Source organism: Vanessa atalanta, chromosome 19 (genome assembly GCF_905147765.1).
Source record: "Vanessa atalanta chromosome 19, ilVanAtal1.2, whole genome shotgun sequence".
NCBI classification, from domain to species: domain Eukaryota; kingdom Metazoa; phylum Arthropoda; class Insecta; order Lepidoptera; family Nymphalidae; genus Vanessa; species Vanessa atalanta.
In genome coordinates, this window is record NC_061889.1 from 5,514,411 (window position 1) to 5,539,976 (window position 25,566).

At 32.5% G+C, this 25,566-nt stretch overlaps 2 protein-coding genes across 3 annotated transcripts; one reads left to right on the forward strand and one right to left on the reverse strand.

Annotated features, from left to right (window-relative positions):
- Positions 1-137: 137 nt before the first annotated feature.
- LOC125071341 (regucalcin-like) lies at positions 138-4,636 on the forward strand. The gene is made up of 6 exons (XM_047681546.1): positions 138-355; positions 1,043-1,199; positions 1,672-1,869; positions 2,853-3,071; positions 4,080-4,195; positions 4,364-4,636. The coding sequence occupies exons 1-6, from the start codon at positions 272-274 to the stop codon at positions 4,598-4,600; spliced, it is 1,011 nt and encodes a 336-aa protein (XP_047537502.1). The 5' UTR covers positions 138-271; the 3' UTR covers positions 4,601-4,636.
- A 3,275-nt stretch (positions 4,637-7,911) lies between these two features.
- Positions 7,912-24,163, reverse strand: LOC125071242 (biotin--protein ligase). 2 transcript variants are annotated; one of them, XM_047681361.1, is made up of 15 exons: positions 23,806-24,163; positions 23,392-23,651; positions 23,067-23,220; positions 20,804-21,656; positions 20,037-20,232; positions 19,280-19,404; positions 18,654-18,680; positions 17,807-17,939; positions 16,573-16,749; positions 14,020-14,205; positions 13,509-13,694; positions 13,096-13,202; positions 12,162-12,262; positions 10,938-11,154; positions 7,912-10,441 (listed from the first exon to the last, which is right to left on the reverse strand). In XM_047681361.1, exons 1-15 carry the CDS (start codon positions 23,939-23,941, stop codon positions 10,267-10,269), a joined length of 3,033 nt encoding a protein of 1,010 aa, XP_047537317.1. In that variant the 5' UTR covers positions 23,942-24,163; the 3' UTR covers positions 7,912-10,266. The 2 variants fall into 2 exon arrangements, with proteins under 2 accessions (XP_047537317.1, XP_047537320.1); XM_047681364.1 differs by lacking the exon at positions 18,654-18,680.
- Between the last annotated feature and the right edge of the window lie 1,403 nt (positions 24,164-25,566).

Consider the following 25,566-nt stretch of genomic DNA (forward strand, 5'->3'; position numbering starts at 1 on the left):
TGTATAACTATATCCATTAATATATACATACATCATCCATTAATACATACATATATCATCGAACCCTGATTTTATTGTTGTGCGTTTTATCCGTTTTACTACGCATTGTACAGACGTAATGGTTATTTTTTGCATACATTTGAACAACCTGCGCCGAAGTGGACGTACATTTTTTTAATCTAATTGCAATTGAGAACAATGTCAGTTGTTGGCTTTTTGTAATTATCGCAGGTGTAATATAATAAACTCGTGCTTTAAGTGTTTTCACAAAATGTCTCTTAATTTTTCATTAATTATCTTGTGCCTTTTTGGGTGCACTCTAGCAAAAAATATACAACATTACAAAATTTCTATGGTAAGTTTTTTTACATTAAAAACCATTTTAATTATTTAAATAAATGAATATTATATTATTTACTTTGGCTGAAGTTTAAAGATATAAAGATATATGTTTTTTTTTAACTGGAATAGCATAAAGGCACACGACTAAATGACTTTTTTGACTTATATTATTGAAAAAAGTCAAAGGAAGTGAAAGTAGAAAATCAAAATCATCTTCAGATTTTAAAAATAAATAAATTTATTGTTATTTTTTAATAAATAATATATACGTTTCAACCGGTACGGAATGAAATAAATTAATTTTTAGTAATTATTTTTTGATTCTAAACTGCTTAGAGTCGGTCTGATTTTTCGCAGGATATGTTCAATTAAAAACTTCATAGCTTTCAAATAATACTTAATAAACATTCGTTAAAATTTTCTTTTTATTATCAATTCGAACATTTTTTGTGACCCTGTTTTTAAGGCGTACAACAGAATCACTGTGTCCTATGATATTGTTGCAATTTTCAAATAAATTTATTTCTATATGATAAAAGTATGTAAACGATTCTTGAAGAGCAACTATGAACTTAAAATCAGTTTATTACCGATTAATATTAGATAAATTGTACATCCAAACCCGATGGTATTATTTAATAAATATTCAAAAGTGCTTTTAAGAAACGCCGAATTTAAAAACAATATATGGTTGGTCAAGGTATCATCTGGCGACACCGATAGGGTTGCACTATTTACGCACGCAGAGAGTCCGGTGTGGGACGTCGAGTCACAATCTCTGTACTTCGTAGATGCGCTGCAGCAGAACGTGCACAGATTAGATTATGTTTCTGGACAAATCTTTACCAAACATATTGGTTCGTACTTTTTTTTTTAAATATTTTTTTTATTTATAAGTAAACCTACTAATTATTTTTATTGACAAATTATATTTGGTAATTATACGTGTGAATGAATGTCAATTTACCATTTCACACTTAAATGTTATTTAAACTGAGTGTATGCAAACATTTCCTCATCTAATTAACTTGGTTCTGTATGTGTCTACATTTAAATATTTTCAATAGTAAAACAAAGAAATACTCAAATGAACCAAACTTATATAAAGCGCATTGAAATAATGCGCTTTTTCCGCTAAAACCGATACTTTTCCAGCTATGGGCATAAGTAGAACACGGCGTAATTTTAGTATCGATAATCGTATCTGTTAATCGATAAAAATCATTCCGTTTAATTTACAAACAACACCTTTCGTATAAATGTATTGCTGGTTTTTTATAAAATGAATTTTTATTATCAAATAAAGTCGTTTTTTTGCTGTTTACACAGGTTACGGCCAAGTTAATGTAGTATCCCTGGTATCGGGATCAAGTCGTCTGTTAGTGGCAGTGCGCTCCGCTCTCTATCTCTTAGACTGGAAGGTATCCGGTGACGCCGCCCTCCGGTTACTGACGACGGTGGACGAGGGTCTTCCAGAGAATCTGATCAATGAGGGAAAAGCAGACTCTGAAGGGAGGTTCTGGGCAGGTAATGGTACACCTTAATAATATAAAAAAACAGTTACACTTATGCGTTTCATTAAAATGAAAACAATACATTAATCAAATTATTATTATATGAATAGAAATACAAATAAAATATATTGCTGCGGATAAAATAAATAAATTTAAAATTATTAAACATGAAGAATGGATTCCACAATTCTGAATCTTTGACCTAGTTAATATTGATAACAACAAACACAGGAGAATAAATTAATCTGATGTACCACTAGGAAGTATACTAGGTCCACTTTTATTTATTCTATATATAAATGGCCTTTTTGACTTGAGTATCATTTTAACCACCGCTCTAAATCGTGTGCCTAGCTTCCAGCGCCATGAACCTTACGGTATAGATTTCGATAATGTTGTAAATGACTTTTATAAATGTTACATACTGATGAATTAAACAAAATATTCAAAATTTTAGTCAATGTTTTTGTACATTAGTACTCTGGTGATAAAAACTGTCGCTTCTTTAGTTATTTTTCTTTTTTTTCATTACGTATAAAATTTATTTGATTCTTAAATCTTGTGAGTGTATAATATAGATAGATAGATAAACAATATTGCACTCAATTACAATAGTACTAACAAGTTTTACGGATACATAGATAATATAATTACATGCAAAGGTGGCCTTATCGACCGACGTCTTAACAACGATCTCTTACAGGCAACCTCGGGCAGAGTGAGATTTGACTTATAGAGTAGGGTAGTTAAAATATATATAATATATAATTAAATTGTATTATATAATATTACATTGCTTAGTTATTTTCAACATTACCGACAGATGAGATGACCCAGTGGTTAATACGCATACATCCTTACCGCGGGTTCAAGACCAGGCAAGCTGTACGCGTGATGATAAAACATTAGAAACGCCACTCATAATCACATGTCTTTTTTATTTTTATTATGTATTGTAGTGTTTTTTTAATGCTCAATACAAAATTATTATCTTAGGTACTAAAGGTCCTCAATCAGGCGACGATGTGCTCCCAGACAAGGCCACGTTCTACAGCATTAGCCAGCAGTCTTTCAACCAGCCGCGGGTACATCTCAGACCTGTATCCATCTCCAACGGCCTCGTGTGGTCTCTCAACAACACTATCATGTATTACATCGACTCACCGACTCAGAAAATTGAAGCATTCGACTTTGATCCGGTTAATGGAGAAATAAGTAAGAATATACATATACAGTTTAGTTGTACTAAAGTTAACAATAATAATAACAATTTTTTTGCCGTAAAATATTGCACATAAAACTTTACAACTTCTATTGAATTTCTTAGTATGGTACGTTTATTTTAATTTATCGAGTACTTATATAAGTTAAACATTATTTCTGTTTGTTTAACAATAATGAATGATCAATCAATCAACTTATAAACTTTGTTGCAATGTCATTTTACCTCTGATTTAATTTATAAAACGTTTTAAACATGAAGGTCTTCTTGATGTGTTTCGTTAATATACAAATTATAAAAATATAATTATCAGGAACAAGTATTAGTATAAACGTTTATTTTGTTAAAATGATCAATTACTGAGTACTATAACCGTGTGACACATTTTGATGTGTTTCATCTAAGAGAGAATATCTCTGCGCAGGAAGTGTCCTTTAAAATGTATATTGTATATTGAATTTCAAGATTGGTGACATTTTATCAAACACGCTATTACTCGGTAGAGTATACCAAAGGGAAAAGAGAGACAAAGTTAGACATCTGCCTTTAAATGGCGCTGTTTTCAATATTATTTTTCTTTTAAGAAATCTTTCTTAACGATCGTCATTGTTATATAAAAAAGATTTAAAAAAAAATTATGAATTGATTTATTGATATAAATTGAGTGATGAGTTCAATCAATAATGATAAATCAATTTATATCAATTAAGTCATCAGTAAACTCATATCAATTAATCGAATGTTTTGATTTTGTTACTAATTAACACCTCAAATCACGTCACGGTTTTTAACATTAATCAGCTAGCATTGCTAGATTACAACGCACTGTGATCTAAAAACATTAATTTTGCAAATTATGGTTTGTGATCTTTTTAAATTAGCTATATCGCGTTTTGGTCTTTGTTTTAATTGACATAAAACGTAAATCGCGTTGATTATATTTAATTAGTCTTATTTAAATTATTCTTGTTTTGAACAATTGTATCAATTTTCATTTGCAGGCGGAAGAAGAACAATTATCGATATATCGAACTACGGATACGAAGACGCGATCCCTGATGGTATGACGATAGACAGCCGCGGCCACCTTTGGGTCGCAGTCATGTTCGGCGGCACGGTAAGATTTCATTTCAATTAAAATATTATTTACTTATTATTTTTAATCATAGATACTAAATAAATCCCATATGCCTAAAAATAATTACGGCGCAATCGAAGGAATCCGCTAGTATTTAAGAAAATAATCAGCATTTTGGGATTATCTTAGGCATAATTTCATTTTTAGGTATTACATATAGACCCGGACAGCCGAAAAATAGTTTTCGGTTACAAGCTGCCGGTGTCTAGAACGACTTCGCTTTGCTGGGGCGGACCAAACCTGGACGAATTATTTGTGACAACTTCGAAGGCAAAACTGGACTCGAACGAGCCCCTGAGTGGGGCTATATTCACTATACGGGGAACAGGAAGCCGAGGCGTGCCCGCGTATTCCTTCCGATTTGACAATGCTGATGATTATTAAATAAATAATAACACATTTGTTGAGTTACCTGAATTAAATACGTAACTAATAGAACATTAATTTTGTTTTATTTACCGCTTAAAATTATAACTAAATATTTCTGAAAAAAAAAATAAGAAAATACTTACACTGAACCAATAAATTAAAATGTACTTTAAATCGTTATTTTACAAAATTGTATTAAATGTCAAGCTACAACTGGTTTGGAATGTAGATTCTACCGAAGAAATTCAGTAAATACTCTTAGCTTTTGAAATATAAAGTTGTGAAAATTCGTTTCCTCTTACCTTTTTTTGAAGGTTGCTATTAACGGTGCAAAATCAAAAGGCGCTGTGGCACAAATAGGTGTACCACAAGGTTCAATTTTAAAACTTCTGCTGTTTGTAATATATGTAAATGATTTATCCTTATTTTGTTAATAAGTCTTGCGACAATATACTGTTTGCAGATGATACATCCTTTTTTATGCTTTTAAGCTCGACAGTGCTCTGTCCCAGGTTCTTGGTTGGTATAACATAATTAATTTAGTCCTAAATGCAAAAAAGACTAAATGTAGTTTATTTTCCCTGCTAAATGTCAGGTCAAATTCTTCTGTGGTTATTTTGAATAATGAATGACTTTAGTTTGTTGAGTAGACGGTCTCTCCAAACTTCAGTGGGGCACCCATTTGTATGCCCTAGCAGGGAAACTAAGTAGTGTCATTTATGATATCAAAATAATTCGAAAACTCACAGACATAGTTACCTGCTAGACTAGTTTATTTTAGTAATTTTTATAGTCTTATAACATACGGAATGCTGTTATGGGGTTATGCAGCAGATATTGAAATAGTATTTAATATTATTATTCATTAAAATAATACTTTTTCAAAAAAAATATCTAAAATTTAGGTATGCCACGCGATTTGCTCAAAGCTCAGATATATTGTGCACTACTAATAGTTCTCGACTAATATGTCTTTATTTATAAAACAACACTATTCCACTAAAGGACTTATATCCAATTTATTTTTACTTCCAAAGTTCCGATTAGTTTCGTTTAAAACGCATTATTTTTCGCAAAACCATAAAGAATATCATAGATTATTCTAACTCTCGACCAATGATATAGCATCAATTCGATGTCAAATGTCTTTTATTTGGATTTTGTCCTCTTGTGGTTGTATAAGACTAAAGATAAATCATGCCGAAGGGAGTCTCGGAACTCCATGTATAATTAAATAGAGCGGATAACTCTCTTTTACAAACATGTAATTTAAATGTGATCTAAAAAAAATATAGTTCATTCAATTTCCAAGCTGAAGTATTTGTTCATTTTCTGTTAGATATTTTATTTAAGGCAAATTATAATGTCCTAAAATATTGGTTCATTTCCTTCAACATTATTAAAGTTAGAAAAAAAAGTCATTTCTTGACCAGAAATAAATTTATTATAGAACATGCGTTTATAAAGTGGATTTTAACAAGAAATACAACGTTTTAGACTCCATCAATATCAACAAAGAACACATGACAACAGCGAAAGTTTATTAGTAAAGTTTAAAACACTGTAGAGAACAACAGTTGAATACAACTAAAAGTATAGAACAGTATGATTCTTAATATTAAGAGTCGTTACGTCGACATGTCGCCATCATAGATGCCCAAGATAGGTCTGTGGATACCACTTTCACAGTATAGCCGCAAATACCGTACTATAATTTGAGCACAAGTAGGCACGAGCGACTTATAAGATTCAAAGTAAACAAACCAAGCAATAAATATTCAATACGATTTGGTAATAGCTTTGCTATATTATTTACGATGAATAGTTCTTGAGTATAAAATATTTATTTATGATACAGCATATACCTAATAAAAACTCATTGTTTCAACAATTCAATATATTCGGATTATTTGGATGTCGACCAATTACGTCGTGTCATTCAAAGTCAAAGTTCTTTATTATCTTTACTCTTGTCATTGGGATCGACTAGACTCAAGTATGCTTATAAGTTTGTCAACTTTATGGCAATATAAAAAGAGGCAAATCTCTCTTGACCAATGTTTTTGGGCAGCAGAATTCACTGCCGCAGCAGTAAATATAAGTTTTGTTTGCCTTCTAGTAAAAAAAAACTAAAAATGCTCGAAAGAGTTGGTCTAATGGCTTTATTTTAATTATATTCTACTGCATTGAACGTATAAAATAATTTAATATTTTTATTTTATATTCGTAATTCTTCTTTTGAAGTCGACGATATAAAAAAAACTTAAATAATAAAATCTTATTTCTCAATTTGACACAAAAAATCTAAATTTTAACATTTCTGTGTATTTTTTTTCCATGTTACAACATAGACTACATAGACTAAAATAACAGCAACGACGACATGAAGTGCCACATTTTAACACGTGAATATTCTGAAAATTTATTTAATAAACGTGCGCTCGTGTCAAACGTAGAAATATTAGTAATAAAGGCGACTTGGTTGTTGATAAAGTAACGGCTCTTAAAAATAGAGAATGTCATTCGCATTTTCAAACTTTCAATAAGATCAACAATCTTTTAAAAGATTAAATAGATTCAACCACACCGAGACACTAAGAATTATGTTTTAAAATACGAAATTACCAATGAATTCACAACCACATAATGTGGTACTAATTACATTTTAGGCACATTTTACCCTAACACAATTTTTCGAAATAGTTAAAATAAACAACAATTATATAATATTATTATTCGTATTTTTTAGGTACATTATATATTTACAACATTACAACAGTGCAATTAATTGTGAAATTTCAGATATTTAATCAGAAAAATTTACGTATTTACGGATTGTTAAAAATGTGGTTGAACTGTCATAAATCAACACAAATTACGTTCAATAAAAATACAATTAAATTAAAAAATGTTGTGTTTATGTTTGCACAAATACGTCATGACATCATTTGATTAACATAAATATAAATTATATTTCAAATATACATAACAACTGTTTTGTAAACTACCAAATCTGGTAAATTTTATTAGAGAAATCTATAGTCAGTAACAACATTCAATAACCTTATTTCAGACTTAAGTGTTACAAGTAAAAATAAAAAATACTAACTGTCAACGTCTTGTGTAAATTTTTATACTGAATTCTATAAAGGCGTTTTTTTTACATTTTCTTTTTTATATTTTCAAAGCGTTTAAATATTTTAAAGATATATTTTCAAATAATGTTTATCTATATTATTAGGAAATAATTTTAAAACATTTACTATTAAATTACTACATATAAAATTATTATCACCAAAAATACTATCACAATTTCTATACCGAACTAAGCAATCTATAATAATAAAAAATATAAACCTGGCATTACGTTTTATTTCTATAGTAAAATTATTAAAATATTATTACAGGTAAACACTAAGGAAACCCAATTTAACTATCTTCATTAGAGAAAATGTATTTATAAATTCTCATTAATTTTATTTATATAGACACAATTTTTTCTCCAGTAGGAAATATTATATTAAATTTCTTCAAATAAATATACAGGCACCAATCGGGTAATGTATTTTTAACATTATTCTTTGGTTATTACAGTAATGATCAGATTTTATAACAATCTTGCGGATAAAGAAACTCGTTGACTTAAAGTATATCAGTTCCGTTTAGATGAAATTCAAATTCACCAAAATAACAAATAACAAATGCTCATTCAATCACTTGCAACTTGGATAAACTATTAACTTTAGAAATATTCATTTTGTAGGAATATTAAAAAAATGACAACATGCAATAGATGTTTTGCTGAGGAATATTTGTCTATTTTTCAACGTCAACTGGGTACAATATGGAAGCAGCATAACTGAGGTAGACGCTTATACTAGTGGCAACATTGTCTATTTAAACTTTAACAAGCATTAACATTTAATCTTCGCGGGAATAGGGTAATTGTACTACTTACACTTAGAATACATATGCGATTACTAACGAGATTCTCACTTATACGAGATCTTATAATTGACAATTATGAAATCAAATCTTATTCCTCTTTTCGAATATGACTCATTGTTATTCCGTATTTTGAAAATCTTTTAAGATATCTGATAAACTATGAATGATAAAAGCAAATATAATAAAAAAAAACAATATAATTACTAAACTAAACAAATAATGACAAATTCATTTTTAGGTATAATTTTGACAAAAGGAGCCAACTCAGTAAGCTGAGTCGATATCACCGGCTTACAGCTGGTCCCTCTATACATACCTTTTTTGTACCTTTCCTTTTTGATGCGGCAAAGGTATTGCAACATACATCAATGTGTATTGTGATTTATATGTGATTATTAAAAACTAACTTATATCTTATCTAAGACAGGCCGCATTCTTTTAAGTTTTAATATAATTCAGTTCATGTTCGAAAAGAGGAAAATAAATAGATTGTTTGAATCAATTTGTACAAACAATAAACAAACCCTAAATTATAACTAAATAAATTTAGCATCTTACTCAAAAAGCAAAAAAAAAAAAAACGGATTGAAAACGTGGTTTGTTTAAACTTTGTCATAATTGATTCAAAGCAATATATTCCCATATTTTATCAACTACATTAGCGTACAATACTTACCGAAATCCGATATAGGAGCGCTGGCAGTGATACGGCTGTCCGATACTACATGATATGACGCCTAAAATCGCTTGCTACACAACTATCTACCTTAAACCGACTAGATACGACACATTTTAGTTTGGTATTGGTTAAATTTATAATATCGTTACGAGAACATTCTTTTTTTTAGTTGCAAATTTTGCATTACGATATAATATTCGTTTTAATTTGAACAATAATTTAAATACATTTTAATGTTTTATTTAAAGTCTACTAATTGTTTAACACATGTAATTGTATTTTTTTTTTGTATAATTTTAGAATCGTATCGTGCGCTTCATCCGTACGTTATGACCTATATAACAATTGGATCAATTTATGCCAAAATGAGCATAATTATATTATTTATGCCGCATACTTTTTCTTGGCTTCTAAGTAACGTCTTAATAGTCTGAGTTCTTAGTATGTGAGTGTGTATAATTATAGCTTTAGGTAGTGGAAACTGGAATTATAATTGAAACCAAGATCTTTCTTAGTCGACTTCAAAAAATTTAATTAATTCAGAAAATACACTCGATTATTATGAATCTTTCGTTTGGTTCGTTTGGAGGTTCTAATGTGTAAATGTACTATTCTGACATATAGGGTAATAGACGATAGTGTTTACAGATTGATAGTCGGCATTTAAAATAAACGATATTATTTCGATAATTATTGCTACATTTTGGCATAAATGTATTCTAATGTTTTCCAAATATTTCCAACAACCAACTGACAGATAATGGAATTCAAACACAACTTACATCTTTCTATAAGATATTCTATAGATACAAAAACGGCTTTGTAAAGAATACAAAACCGTTTTGTTTTTTTTTAATTTACCCGCTTATGATATCCGTGGTATTGCCAACAGAAAAATCTTATCTCCTATTTGATATAAGAGTATTATATTTATTGATCTCATAATCCCGAATTGTTACCCAAATAAGTTTATTTTATGCTTAATTTTTTCTTAAACGTAGACTTTACTACTTATGAAACCCATAACAAATCCATTTATTATGTATAATTTAATTTAAAACTTTGGTGCAATTAGTCCACTCATTATGTCGAAAGTGTTGCCATCCGGTGCCACTCTGATCTCCCCGGTGGAGGTTTTTACTAACAACCACCCAGCGGAATCCAAGCCGCTTATAGTACCCTGGACTGGACTGCTTCCGTCGGAGCTCTTCACTTTTATTTCTTCCCCACTGTTAAATAAAAAATAATTATATCTAAATAAATATAAGTAATAATTAACAATAATATGATACATGTTTTTATTTGTTACGCCAAATTAAAATAAACTATATTGAAATAAAACTAGTTTTTAACGGATTTAATCGCGTATATTAAATATTTTAAACTATATTTTAATTAAGAATTCCATATATTCATTCGCTATTTCCTTCCTCCATTTCTGTTTATTACTAAACAAGAGATTAATTATGACCACAAATACAGCACATAAAGGCTCAATACTGCTTGCGCGGATTAAAAAAGGCTTAAGTTAATCTTGAATTTAGATCTAAGTGTTTTATTACGTCATTACGTCTACATTTAGATATGTTATCAGGCGCAATTTTTGTGCGACGTATACGTAACATTTAAAAAACGATTGTAACACACAAATTTAACTTCACTGTCATATACACACACAAGTTTATGATATTTATTATTATTACACGAATATTAAATTATACTTACTCGTGTAACCAATACTGATAGTACAGTTCAAAGAAAGCTTCGGTGCCATTTTCTTGGTCCAATATTTCCAATATCGTCTCTAGTTGTGAGCAGTATCGAGCAAGGAATTTCTCTATCGATATCGGCGCTAGTGTTGTCCCGTTTGTCTTGTTGTACTCCGATATAATATCGTTCACGCAAGTTGTTGGAACACTGTTCGATATGTTTACACCGGTGCCTGAAAATAAAGATTTGATTTAGTTTCACTGATTATTAAAAATATGATCTAACCTGAAATCTGATCCTGAAATTATAATAAATGCCATTTTATGTACTTATGCTTTTTGAATTTTCCAAATGACCTAATACTACTACTGGTCGCTCATTGATTTCGATCTCAAATAATCGAAGCAGTCATAAAAGAGTTCATTCATTGTTTCGAACTGGTATTGGATTACATCTCATTTTCGGGTACAAAATTATTCAATAGAACTAATAAAAACTAAGCTGGCAACAATATCTGGAATTCTTGTAATTATTAGCCATTACACACCGACGCTGCTGGTCGCAAGATTTTATGCGCATTTTGATACGCGACGAGAACGCCAAAGAGCTACATAGCGTTATTGTACTTACAATAAAATAATCCAAGAAATTGTTATAGAATACGTATACGTGTTTACCTCTGACATGTGTTGATAGTACGAACATAAGCTTTGACTCTTTTATTTTAAATAATATAATATATTTATTACGAATATTATATATATTTTACTTGAACTTGGCTTGACACGCTACCGCGTGACTAGATAATCTTTAGCTTTCTGCATTGCTACTCCAATCTTCATATAAACTTAAACATAATATGCTTAAAAAGGGGTGCAAAGTTTTCTCTTCACTAATTAACATATAGATATAATATCAGATACGATCAACGTTGAAATTTTTTTATGATATAGGTAGGCAAGGGTCTAGTGTAAGTAGTCGCCACCGCCCATAGACATTGGTGCAAAAATATTACCCAGACCTTTCATCGCCAATGCGTCACCAACCTTGGGAACTAAGATGTTATGTCCCTTGTGGCTATACTTAAACAGGTTTAAACCGGAACAACAACGATAATAAATATTGCTGTTTGGCGCTAGAATTACTGTTGAGCGGGTGGTACCTACTGGTACCTACTGGTACTTGCACAAAGCCTTACTAGCTCGTGAATTTATATTAAATGTATTTAAATATACATACCTATCTCAATAATAACATCGTCACCGATACAATTTGCTGTTGTGATGGTACCACCGATCTTTACATCACGTCCGTAGTATATATCGTTGGGCCATTTAATTCTAAAAAACGAAAATGGTCAAATCTTAATACGATGCAGTAAATTATTTATAAAGCGTGTGTTAAATTTGGGAACGTGCGTGAGGCGAGTGCGACGCGCCCGCAAAGATATACAGTGGACTCCCTGTAAGCTGACAAGTCTATTATTATTGAATATTTTTTTGACAATCTTCGCTAATAAATGCATGATTGAGCTGGTTACCTCTGCCACTATTGTGCTCGACGCGTTTTTTGTTTTGATTCTGATTGCCTAGTTTGAATTTGACTATATGTGTATATATCACTTATTTATACATAAGAGTATAACATATAGAATCTTATCATTGGATATTTAATTTGTCTGAAAAGAGTACTCTCTTTTGTAAAAAAATCCGTACTATTGGGGGTCTTACACTTAGGCGGTAAGGGTACTCTAAAATCCGACAATTTCGACAGTTCGACATTGACCTGCAAACCGTTTATCGGATTACCGGGAACCACTGTAGTACGTATTGAGAAGGCTGAGAATAAGCTAGGACAATCTATTTTTCCATTTAAGATGGTTTGTTGAAGCATGTATGTATGCACTTAGTTCCTTTCTTCACTCTAGATTCTAGAACAAAGAATACACGCTTTTCTTATCTTTTAAATGTTCTAAAGTTTTTGTACGTTAACTAGGTCTTTCATGGTATCATTCTGTGTATGGAAGCTCCATTGATGTTGTACTCAAATTTGATTCAGTGTAGTTTACAAGTGAAAGTTACATGATAGGTAATATGAATGTAGGGAGATGAGTAATCAGCGTCTGTTTCTGTTTCACATGCACTAGGTGTGTGTGTGTGTGTGTGTGTGAGACCTGATGTCCAGCCGCTCGTATCCGGCGAGCGTGCGCAGCGCGCGCACGGCCGCCAGCGCCGCGCCGTGCTGCGTGAGCGGCAGCGTGTCCGACACCTGCCGGTACACCTGACGACCACCGACGGACGATTATTTTTATCTACTCTCATTCATTACATATCTACGGTCACATCTGCTGTTTTAGGCCTATGTAGAAGAACATTCGGCGAGACGAAATGTTAATTTTATTAGTACCGTAGACACAATTTTTTAAATTGTTATACTACAGTGTTAAAATGTATAGGTATGCGACAAATAAAAAATATATATTAAACTTGGAACGTATTGTATATAAGTATGCAACAAATTAAATCATTCATTCTAGACGTCGCCCTAGATCAGCAGAGGATCGAAGGAACGGGAGGACGCGGTCACCTGCAGCGAGACGGCGGCCTGTCCGGGCGGCGTGATCCAGCGGTTGCCGGCGCGGCCGCGCGCGCGCGTCTGGCGGCGGGCGAGCGCGCCCGCGCCGTGCGCCCGCGCCGCGCGCGCCCACGCCGCCGTCGACGACACCACGTCCGCGTACAGCATGGCGCGCCCCACGTGCCGCGACGTCAGGTTCTGAGACGCGCCGCCACCGTTAACACCACGTTCCGGTATTATTTTCGGGTGGACCAGAGTAACCACAGGCACAGGGGACGTAGTGACAGGCCAGGGTTGGTGGCGCATTGGAGATGAAGATATTATTAAAATTCTTACGGCGTCAATGTCTATGGGCGGTGGTGACCACTTACCATCAGGTAGCCCGATTGCCAGTCTTCTACCTATTTCATTAAAAAATATATATTTATTTATTAATCAAAATGATAAATTCTATCGTTCCTTACTAAAAAAAATAACGTTCAAAGAAATATTTAAGTAATTAATAACAACCATAAAAACTTACGTCAAAGTATTCAACGGTTGAGAAATTTTCGGGACATTCGTACAGGTGAACGGGGAGGAAGGTTTCGGAGGGGGGTTGTATGGGCGTTTCGTCTCTCATGCACCACTGTATCGTCAAATCGTCGAGTTTCTGAATACGCTTGCCATCTACCACCGGACACCAACTCTCCACTAGCGACATTTTTTGCTAAAAAATACGTATTTTATCAAATTAGTATTCCAAACAAAATTACGATTACTTTTCTAGTGTTGAAATTTGAAGAAATTGACACAAACGCATTTTTATTTGAAAAATGTTTAACAAGACGTAATTAGCCAATGTATAATTTATTAAATAAGATAAAATATATTTAAGCATATTTATAATAACAGAAAAGCAATATCTGAAATAAAGTTCTTCAGAAATTTGACTCAAAGTTTTTGATATAAAAGTTTTTTTTTTCATTTTTAAACAATAGATTTAGAATTTAAAAGACCTCGGTTTAAGACATACATGCCACAGACTATTAAATAGTAAAATGACATTATAAAAGATATTTTTTTTAATTTTCGCCTTTTTCTAGCAATTTTTTTAAAGCAACACGCAAAGCTTTACTAAAATGAAATCTTTTTTAATAGCGGTTTTCGTTATAATATAATAAATAGCAATAATTTAATTTTTGTTAATATTTTATTTAGTTGCAAACTTACTTCGGTTTTCACATGTGAAGAAAAAAAAAAACAAATATATAAATCAGTGCTGTAAATAGTTTTGACTTAGATAACATGCTAGGTGCTCTAAGCTTTGATTTTCAACAAAGCATATGCACACGCAAACTGAGATTTTAGGAATATTTAAAACAAAAAAATATATAATATTTTAAGCTAATCAAGTTTCGTTTGGCTTATTTTTTTTTCAAATCTCATTATTAACGCCCTTAAACTACTAAAGTTAAGTAATTAATCATTATAGTTTTTCAATTAATTTATTATTTAATCAAAACACTGAGTCGTCGAGCAAAGAACTCAACGTCACAATTAAACAGTTTTATGATATCAGGTAACACGTACTAGTTAAAGTTTTTGGAGTGAAACCTCATTGGGCGAGTTGGTACGTTCACTTAGTTCCTTTTTCTATTTATAAATAACATAATATTCATAAAATCTCCTTAAAGCAAGCGATACAAGTAGCGAGCTGTCGCTCACCGGGCATCACACCGTCACGTGGCCCGGCCCGCCCGACCGCGCCGCCCATCCGCCCTAACAAACACCACCGTTATGTACCCACTTCGCTATCTGTGCATGGTCTATGATCTATTGTCTATGATAATGATACTTCCATTTTTGAATTATGGTTATATGACTGTTATGCGGTGAATATGAACGACGTATTTACGTGAAAAATTCCTTTTATATTATTTTTTCAGTGAGGGTGATTTCCGACAAGTGATGGTGCATGGTTAAGTATTAGAGGTGGCTTATTTTTGGTTTGCAATTTTATATGTGTGACTGAGTGTTAGCAACTGTACGATAATCTTAAGTCAATATTAGCCGAACGGGCCGAGTGATTAGAACACGGGAATCTTAACTAGTGATCAAGATCCACTGAATTTCAATGTACATAATTACTTTGTGTTTATAAAAATTCATCTCGTGTGCGGCGGTAAATGAAAACATCGTAAGGAAATCTGCATGTGTCTAATACCAATGAAATTCTGCAAACCTTCCCAAAAGGAGAGGAGATCTTAGAACAACTGTAAGACGTATACCGGCTGTTACTTTACTTCTTATTTTTTTATGTCAACATAAAATTGATCGAATTCGAAAAGATATAGTTACGAAAACTAATGCTCAAATTTCGAAATGGCTAAAAAAAAACCCACTGTTACTTTCCTGATACAATGATTGCCGTTGAAGTTGCTAACACATCATGTATGTTCCTTGTTTAAAGACTCGAATTTCAAAAATTATTTAAAATTAAGGACTCTAAAGTTAAAAAATATTTTAAGTAACTATCGCTACTAGTGTAATCCAATAGCTCGTTTACATTCAGCTCATAGCGTTTTAATTTGTTTTTATTCATTTTTTTTTTCATAGACAAATCCCCAGGTAGGTACGTATTGTCTATGCTTTCGCGTTTATATTGTATTTATTTTAAATTTTGTTGAAATTGTGCTGAATGTAAACGCGTTACAATGTATGTATGATACGAATTCGTGATCACCAAAATTTCTGAAATATATTTGGATTTTCATACATAATAATAATATAATGAAAAAACATACCAAATGACGGCGTTTCTAAAAGCTCGTAAATCATATTATATTAATGTAAGACTTTTATATTACACTTCTAACGTATGCACATAACAACTAACGATTCTTTACTTATTTAAATTTGTCATTTATAATCTAACACACAAGAACTGTGACACAAAATGTTTCGAATTTATATCATTAATCATCATGTTTATGTGATACTAAATTATAAATGCCAAACAACAGCAATTGCTACCATGACAAAACAAAGATGGCGATGAGAATGATATCATTTATTATTATAAAATCGCTCTTACCACGTGGTTTCCTAGGAAATAGCCTTTTGTATATTCCACTTGGGTCAGGTCGCGGGTATCTTTGACGTGAAGGCCTAGAATGTCTCCTAGGATCTTATGCAGGATTTCTAATCTAGCTTCGTTGCTCTTAACACCCTCTTCACCCAAGTAGTCGCTTGGATCTGCTTCTAGGTGAATCTAAAACAGTAATAAACGTTCTATAAATCAATCAATTTTTAGGGTTCTGTGCCTTAAAAACAGCAAAACGGGACTCTAATATTAAGACTCCGCTTTCGCTCCGTCCGTCCGTCACCAAACTGTATCTCAAAAAGCGTGATAGTTAGTTGATATTTGCACATATGATGTATTTTATTACTGCTATAACAACAACAGAATAAGATTAATATTTTAAGGGGCTCCCATACAAGAGACATGCTTTTTTGCCGTTTTTATAGATAATGGTACGGAGCCCTTCAAGTTCGACTTGCACTTTGTCGGGTTTTTTTAATTTTTTCATAAAATATCTATAATGAACGATGTGTCTAGATATGACTGGATTAACCTTCCTGCAAAATTACAAACTAATAAAAATTGTATTAAAAAATAATCAAAAATTATAGTAAGTATCAATAATTATAGTATGAACCAGAGCTACCAATAAAGCTTGCAAAAGTAGTAAATTGGAATGTCGTGGTCAAGTATTATATAAGATCGATGACTGTAAAGTAGATCAGTTATAGCGTGGAACCCACGGATCAGCAGACGGCGCGGAGCCTTCATGCTATGTGGATCGAAAACTTGAAGAGGGTGACTTGGAACGCGGAGCTTTAGATAATTATGTCCAACAGTGTAATATCTTAAATATATATGTCGATTACGAATAATTAGTAATTCAGTTTATTTTATCTGTGAGGTGTGAACGCCGTGACGTAATGAGTCACGTGATCGGAATCCTTTGAAGGGACAACTGACACATTTTGAATTATTTTGAGTCGGAAGCTAAATTTTATTCGAGCCTTCCAAACGGGACCGTTGGTTCACGCAACTCTGATAATTATAATATACCTACTTTATAATTAGTGATTTCTGATTACCTACATAAAATACAAGAATTGTCAAACTTTATCGTTGTGGTTAATTGCCTGAGACCTACGCCATGAACCCTGTACCACAAGCCCCTACCGATGACGGTCGTGCCGCTTTTCTATCGCAGTCGCCGTCATATAGATAAATATTACAAAATAACCGAAGTTACCTGTGAGAATATCGCGACGCCACTATTAGTCAGATCCGTAGCCTGGAGCAAGGACGGAGTACGCCATGTTTCCTCTGACGCTAACACTTGGATGTCGAGTTCGTGGCCCGGGTGGCCCGTATACTTTGATGGCCTGCATTAGCATTTCGTCATATAAACAAGAATCCAAATTTAAGGATTCAATTGCAAGACACTGTTATCGAGTCCTTGTTGTATCATTTTTCTTATTAAAAAAACATTTTTGTTATAAAATCGAATACAATATTCTAATATGTCTCTACACATGCTTCATTGGGTACTTATTCGTAACATTACAAAACCAAACTACTACTAGTTTTTGTTTCTTTTGAATCTTCAACTGAAAAGTCAATTGTCAATGGTAACAGAAATATCGACGGAGATTTGGAAAGATCAATAAAAATGCATAATACGATTTTTTTTATAACGATAACATAACAAGCAATTAGCAGTTCAAGAAACCAATAACATTTTTACACGACTGCCCAAAAAAGATTGTAATGTTTTCAAGGTTCATGTATGTATGTGTGTGAGTTTATACCACCATAACTTTGAAATGCCTGAACAAATTTGGAAGTGTGGGTATCGTTAGAAACCTTAATTATATCGAGTAACACTGGCTATAAATGAATTAATTCAAGGCAGTCGTGTTTTTCATTCCTTTTAATACTAATTATTTAAAATATCGTATAAACATACATAAAACAAAAGAGCCACAACATCACGTCACTACACATCAATAGCAAGTACGAGTGAACACGTACGGTAGCGGTATTTACATACGAAGCTGTGAATATCTATATACGTATAATAAAAGCGTATTGCGTACCAACACATATTAGCGTCCTGACTCGCTCTGGAAAACCATTTAAAACGCTTAAAATAAAACACATATTTCACAATTACGACTATGTTATTTATTAATAATTTTTTTTTTATTAAAAAGTTTAAACGCGTAACTAGGTTTTTAGTTAGGGTCATGAGTTCGACTCCTGATTTTGATGTTTGGATAAATTTAAAGCCATTACAAAGGATGGCTAGTTCCATCTTCGAACACAACTTGTATCAAGTCTATTGGTCAAGTCTATTGGAGAAGATTTATGAAATCCGCTACATCATATTCTCACCTATCTTAATCTTGCTCATAAATAAAGCATTAGGTAATTATTTTAGCACATTTAAGTTAGAGTTAAACATTGAATTAGCTTAAGACCTCAGTTCATAGAAACAATCCTATGAGCTGAGCTTTCAATACATATATTCAATAAGATGATAACAACAGTGTATTCCTTAACTTAAATTTAAAATATTTCAGTGATACCAATTCAGTATTTTCTACTGTGCAATCATCTTAAAGAAAAAATCGAAAAAAAAAAACACTTTTAAAGCTACCATCGATAAGTCAAACACATAAAATATTCAGACAAGTTTTAATATAAATGCAAAAATTCTTACTGTCTATCGCTTTCGGTCGAAAATTGTTTCTTAGCAGGCGAAGCTTGATAGCAGAATATATGATGCTTCATCTTGACCGACTTCCACTTATCATATGAGAACTGAACCACTTCATTTTCTCTGATCTGCAATGAAGATGGTCTAAATCGTAAATAATATGAAGACACGACTTTGTAAATACGTAATAACTAAATACTTGTTTGTAGCATTTTTTGGACATTTTGCATATCTTCTATATCTCTCGGGATACCAAAATATCCCTGCCTTAAAAAGGGTTAGAAATCCCACAACTGGCTCTAAATTCACCGGTGTCGCTTGGAAGCTGCTTCGGTAAGCTGAAACTGGGCAACACAGATCAAGCCTCGATCAAGATCGTCAATCTTGCACAGTAAAAAGGAATGCGTTTTGGAAAGTTCGTAAGATCCCCTTTGTCTAGTAGTTGAACGAGGTCAATTAAAGTTTTTAAATTAATTTATTTCTCGAGAAAGTATTGTCAAAGATAACTAGTAGTATGCAAACCAAAGCACATTTTCTTTAAAAATATATATAAATAATTATATTTTAATTGTCAGCATCCGCGTCTCGTCCAATGAAGGCACATATAGTGTAAAAAAACTTATAATACCGTAAATTCTCATACTTTAACATACTGTATAATCTACCTACAAGGAAGTTCCGTAACAATCAAATTTGAAACTCGATCAGTATCCTTTAAACAGACATTTCAAGATGGAATCGTACGTGTGGAGCGGCCTACCTCAGCGGTCTTGTAGTGCGGCAGCACGGTGTGCAGCAGGTCGGAGCACAGCGCGAGCAGGCGGCCGCCGTCCAGCAGGTGCGCCAGCAGCAGCGGCGCGGCGCGGCCGGCGCAGCCCGCCACCGCCACCAGCGCCGCGCGCCCGCGCCACGCGCCGCCGCACAGCGCCTCGCGCGACACGCTGTACACCGTGTATCTGCGACGTCAGACTGACTGATAAACTTGTCTATACCAATATTATAAATGCGCCAGTAACTATGTCTGTCTGTCTGTTTGTCTGTTACTCTTTCACGGCCAAACCACTGAACCAAAATTGATGGAATTTGGTATGAAGCAATCTTTAACTCCAAGGCTTTTTTATTCATAGCAGGCGCTAGGTTGTCAGTGCTACTTTTTTATGCCTAGCAGGTTCTATGTTGTCAGGTTTTAGGGACCAGGGAAGCAGCTGCCGGATGGACGGACAGTTTCTGATAATTTTTGAACTATATATAATAAAATGTAATCGTTGAAAAGAAAACATAGACAACATTAAAGGAAAACGTATTTAACATCAAAATTTAGTATTGAAATATATTGGACAAAGGTATAAGAGACAAAGGCAATGAAATTGACGATTCAAGCATAATCTTCAAAGTACTAAGTGGAGAGGTCGCTTAGACTATATTGTCAGTCTTGTATAATTGCTGAGCTATAGGACTATAGGAGTGAGAGTGGACCTGCGCTCTAATATAAATATTACAATATAATTAACGGAGCAATAAACTTACCTATCGCAATCTAAAACTTTCTTTAGAGACGCTTCTAGATTATCTCTAGCCACTATACTATCCGAATAAATTAAAACGTTCGGAGATTTAGTATTCACTAATGGACGGGAACTTTTCGTGGACTTTGGCGTCATTTGAGACGGTGAGCTCTTTGGAGTCTCTTCACGTATATAAGTTGTCGTCTCCATTTGACTCTGAGGCCGTTTCGGTGCAGTCGTACTTATTATTCGTTTATGGGTTGTTATAGATTTGATTTGACTCGATATGTTGAGCAATGACGATGAAAGCTGACTAGTTCCCTTCTTCAAATCTAATTTCAAACTAGACTTCTTTGGTGTTATGTTGTGTTGTATTTCAACGGTGACATTTTCTACAACTACTTCTTCAGGCGCTAAATTTTTCTTCTCTGGTGACTTCCCTAAAATCTTTTCAGGGGATGCACCGAGTTTTTTCTCAGGTGATTTATGCGGTTTATCTACCAATTTCTCTGATATGGTATCTGGTGATTTTTCAGGTACTTTGACTTCTGGTTTAAGAAGCGTTTTAGAAGTCTCAGGTTCTTTAATGTCTTCGTCTGACAGAGATTTCGTGGTTATTGTACTAACATCGGTCAAAGTAACATTTCGTCTTCCGACTGTTGTATCATAGACTTTGTCACTCCCTCCGTTCATTTCCACGACACTCCTTCTATCAGATTTGATGTCGACGACTTTGGATAATTTACGTAAGAGAGCTGCGTGGATAGGCCACTGAAATTCTTCTCTGGATTGTTTAAGACTGTGTTGAATTTCACTTCGGAGACCTCTCATCGATAAATCAGTAGCTTTGTTTGGCTCGCCAGATATTTGAACAGCTGGAAAATGTTTCTCATATAAATCGGAAATTAATTTGTTGTATTAATTGTAGTAGTGTTGTAGTATAAGTATGTATTATTATTTCAATTAAAAAATAAAAAATATATATGTGCGAGCAAAGCCATGTACGATGATCATTCAAATAAAGAAATGTTATGTCGTATTAATTTATTTATGAAATAGCTGGCAGACGGACCAATGGGCCACCTAATGGTCAGTGGTCACCGCCTATAGACTTCGGCGTCGTAAGACATTTTAACATTTTCTTACATCTTCATTATGCCACTAACCTAGGGAACCAAGTTGTTATGAACCTTAAGTATGTAGTTTACAGTGGCTGACATACTCTTCAAACAGGAACACAACAACACAAAGTATTGCTGCTTGGTGGTTTAATATATGATGGACGGTTCACACCCTATACATTTGCACCAAGTAAAACTACAGCTATCATACCAACACTACATATTAAGTGTCCTTGGACATCATGTTAACTATTAAGGAAACATTCAGAGCAAAATACCTATGAACAAATAAAGGAAACTATGTTGATATTCGGTATTTCCTGTTATATGATTAAATAAAAATCTTTCTTTAGATATACATATACATACGTATATAATAACATGAAAAAATATTTTTAATTGTTTTACAATTTAAACACAAGTATATGCTGCTTCTGGCATGAAAGTAATTCAACTTTAGAGTTGTCAAAGTAATTCCAATACATTTGTAAACATGCCATGAGCTCAGTTTACGTAGGATTTAATGTCTAATTATATTTTTTCAATTGCTTATACTACAAATGTACATTGCACTAATCAAAACTGTTTTTTTGATCTAGATAGTTATACAGGGTTCATCATAAGGTTCTAAATTTAAATTATGGGTCAGGCTAAAAAAAGTTATTAGGTATTGTTTCTTAGTTTGGGACGAGTAGACAGTGTTATACTGCTGTTCTCTGGAAAGCACACTAAGCCAGGTCTTGTGCATGCATGTTTTCCAGTCAGGTTAGTAATCCCATTGCATTATGTAAGTAAACACAATAGAGTGATCACCTTTGTTTGTACATATTTTTAGTCTTTGTTGAAATAACTGCCACAGCCTAAATCAATGAAGAGTATTATCAATCATCATATGGACAAATTTTGAATTGGCTCTTAGTTGAATTTATTTATTTTTCATTTAAAATAGGTAGGCACACTGCCATATGCGACACCTGTTGGAGTGGATCCACTCCACTCTACTCAACAGAAACAGGCTTCCACTGCCCTTGCACTGTATAAATATACAAGTCCCTTCATTATAAGTAATATTATGGAATTCTGTATTTTGATTAAGTCAATGAACTTCTTGTGTAAATATAGTTTGTAATAAAAATAATCTAAACATTAAATAGTCATACATACTTTGTATCCTAACAACTGGTAATTTGTGATCAATTATGAATTCTCCGCCAACAAAATGAAAACCAACCATGCTGAGATTTTCCATGTTAGTTTTTAAAACTATTGCCAAATGGGAACCAGCTTTCCAAGCAATCGGCTTTCCCATAGTTTCCAACTAAAACAAAAATAGTATATTATAGTTTTTTATGAGACTTGGCATAAGATTCAATTGCATAGATTACATAAGGAGGAAAAAAATTTTTTTTTATTATGTAAATTAAGGATAAAAATGACATTTCATGATAGGAAGATTTTATTCCAGTAAAAGTATATAAAATGATCTTACACGAATGATGTCGTGATATGAGCTATCTTCATGTGGGTCCATTTCACACTCAAATAGTAATTCAAGATCTAATTCAGATGACGGTGTGACATCCTCCGAACCTAAAGGCAACCCCCCCGCACAAGAAACCCAGTCATTGATTTCTATACACTGAGTTGGTTTCATGCTACATATCCTTGAAGCATTGGTGTAGTCTAGTAGATCACATAAATATGCGTTTTTGGGATTTGTACATAGTTTTGAACTAAGTGTAGGCGTTTCTGAAATATTCAGTAGAATTTAAATCAAATCAATCAATCATATTATAGGAAATATATAAACAAACTTAATGTAATAAAATTTTGTTCATGACAGTGTCAAGTATCTATCATACGTATTTTGTATTACTAAATAAATTTGTTGTATATTACGTACCTGCTGCATTTTCAGGCACTTTACAAAATGCAACACTCGTGTTACCGTTTAGAAATTCTAAAAGTCGAGCTCGAAATGAACGGATACGCCAAGTTTTAATAAAAGTCATTGCAATATAAATTGGTGTAAAAAGCATGCTTATTGATTTTTAATCAAAGGCACCACCTCTAAGCGAATCACAAAACCATGTCACTCAGTTTGATCAATACAATATTGGACTAAATTCAAAAATCCCTAAGAATTTCATTATCGATTCTAAAGTCCATCTTTTATGCAGATATAATCCAATAATGATTATATAAAAATAAAATAGAGTCACCAAAAGGTACTTAATCCAATAGGCATTTAGATTTAAACTTTAAAAAACTTAGAAGTCTTTCATTTATAGTGATAAAAAATTAAGACAATTTTGAAATTCTGTTCCTAATTTCGCATTTTCCAAATGCTCTAGATTTTACACACTAAATGTCATTTATGACTTTTTACACAAAACTATCAAAGTCAATTGGAGATTGCCAGTATAAAAAACCGAATTACATAATAACATTATCCATGATCGAAATTGCTGATTTAATTATGTTATCATCGTCGTTTAGCGTGAAACATACAAATAGCAGAAAAATAGATAAAAACATATGAGCAATTTATTGTAATAAATTATAATAGCTACGACAAAATAACTGTTTAAGTAACTAGATGATTGCCGATGGCGATGATACAGAGCCGTATGTCTAATATCACTAACGCTGCCTGGGTCGAATCTAACTTTTATCTTAATATGATGTTATAAAAAAAGTTCCTGTAGTTACACTTGTACTAGACAAGTGTAATATCTTGGAATTAGGGACCTAACAAATATCTACTAATATTACATATCGACATTTTGTACTTTTTCTTTTGATTAAAAATATAATTCTACTTTTGTATGCATATAAACAAATAAAAAATTAAAATATTTAATATTTTTTAAATGTAATCTATGTATATTTGGATATTTTTTTATAATAATATTTAAGTAAATTGATGAAATTTAAAAATAATTAAATTGAATGACGATGTATACTATAAGTATACATATATAACTAACTACTTCAAGAAATTGATATTGACTCGGGAACGATAATATTAATATATCGATAAAATTCGTGAATTTTAATTTTAGCATACATTTAATATAAATAACACTTTTTAATTAACACAATATCCACGATATCCGCGGTGGGACTTAACCCAGACTTGCATAAGGCCTTAGCTTGCTATAATAGTTCGTTGATTGTGCTTATTTGTTGGCGTATTGATTATATAAGACATTATTAATATTTCTTAGAACGGTTATGGGTAACGAAAAGTGAATACATCCCTTTCTAATGTGTGGTGACCTTTTTAAATGTGTAATAATTATACACACATTTTACGTACTACAACTATAAACTAACAGATAAATTTTCCTTCAATATTTTGCGAACGAGAACCATTTAATGCTTCGTTAGATAAGTGTCCTCAATTCCTTATAATCAACAAAAAACCTCCAAGACCCATCTGATGTTAGGCTTATAAACTGCTTGATTCTCCTGATACTCCTAATAAGCAGTACCACAAGAATCAATATTTATTAATCGATATAAAGAATATTTTTATTTTATAGTATAAAAAATATTTAAGATCTTGGCAAATCTTTACCTGGTTGGATTTTTATGTAATTTAACATTCTTGGCTAAATAAAGACATTTAATATGATAACCACATCCATATCGCATTAAA

Coding starts and splice junctions, on each gene's coding strand:
- LOC125071341 (XM_047681546.1), top strand. CDS start 272: ATGTCTCTTAATTTTTCATTAATTATCTTGTGCCTTTTTGGGTGCACT. Junction 1,200..1,671: donor AATCTTTACCAAACATATTG/GTTCGTACTTTT, acceptor CTGTTTACACAG/GTTACGGCCAAGTTAATGTA. Junction 1,870..2,852: donor TGAAGGGAGGTTCTGGGCAG/GTAATGGTACAC, acceptor TTATTATCTTAG/GTACTAAAGGTCCTCAATCA.
- LOC125071242 (XM_047681361.1), bottom strand. CDS start 23,941: ATGCTTTTTACACCAATTTATATTGCAATGACTTTTATTAAAACTTGG. Junction 13,695..14,019: donor CAACCGTTGAATACTTTGAC/GTAAGTTTTTAT, acceptor GGCGCGTCTCAG/AACCTGACGTCGCGGCACGT. Junction 13,203..13,508: donor AGGCCGCCGTCTCGCTGCAG/GTGACCGCGTCC, acceptor GGTGGTCGTCAG/GTGTACCGGCAGGTGTCGGA.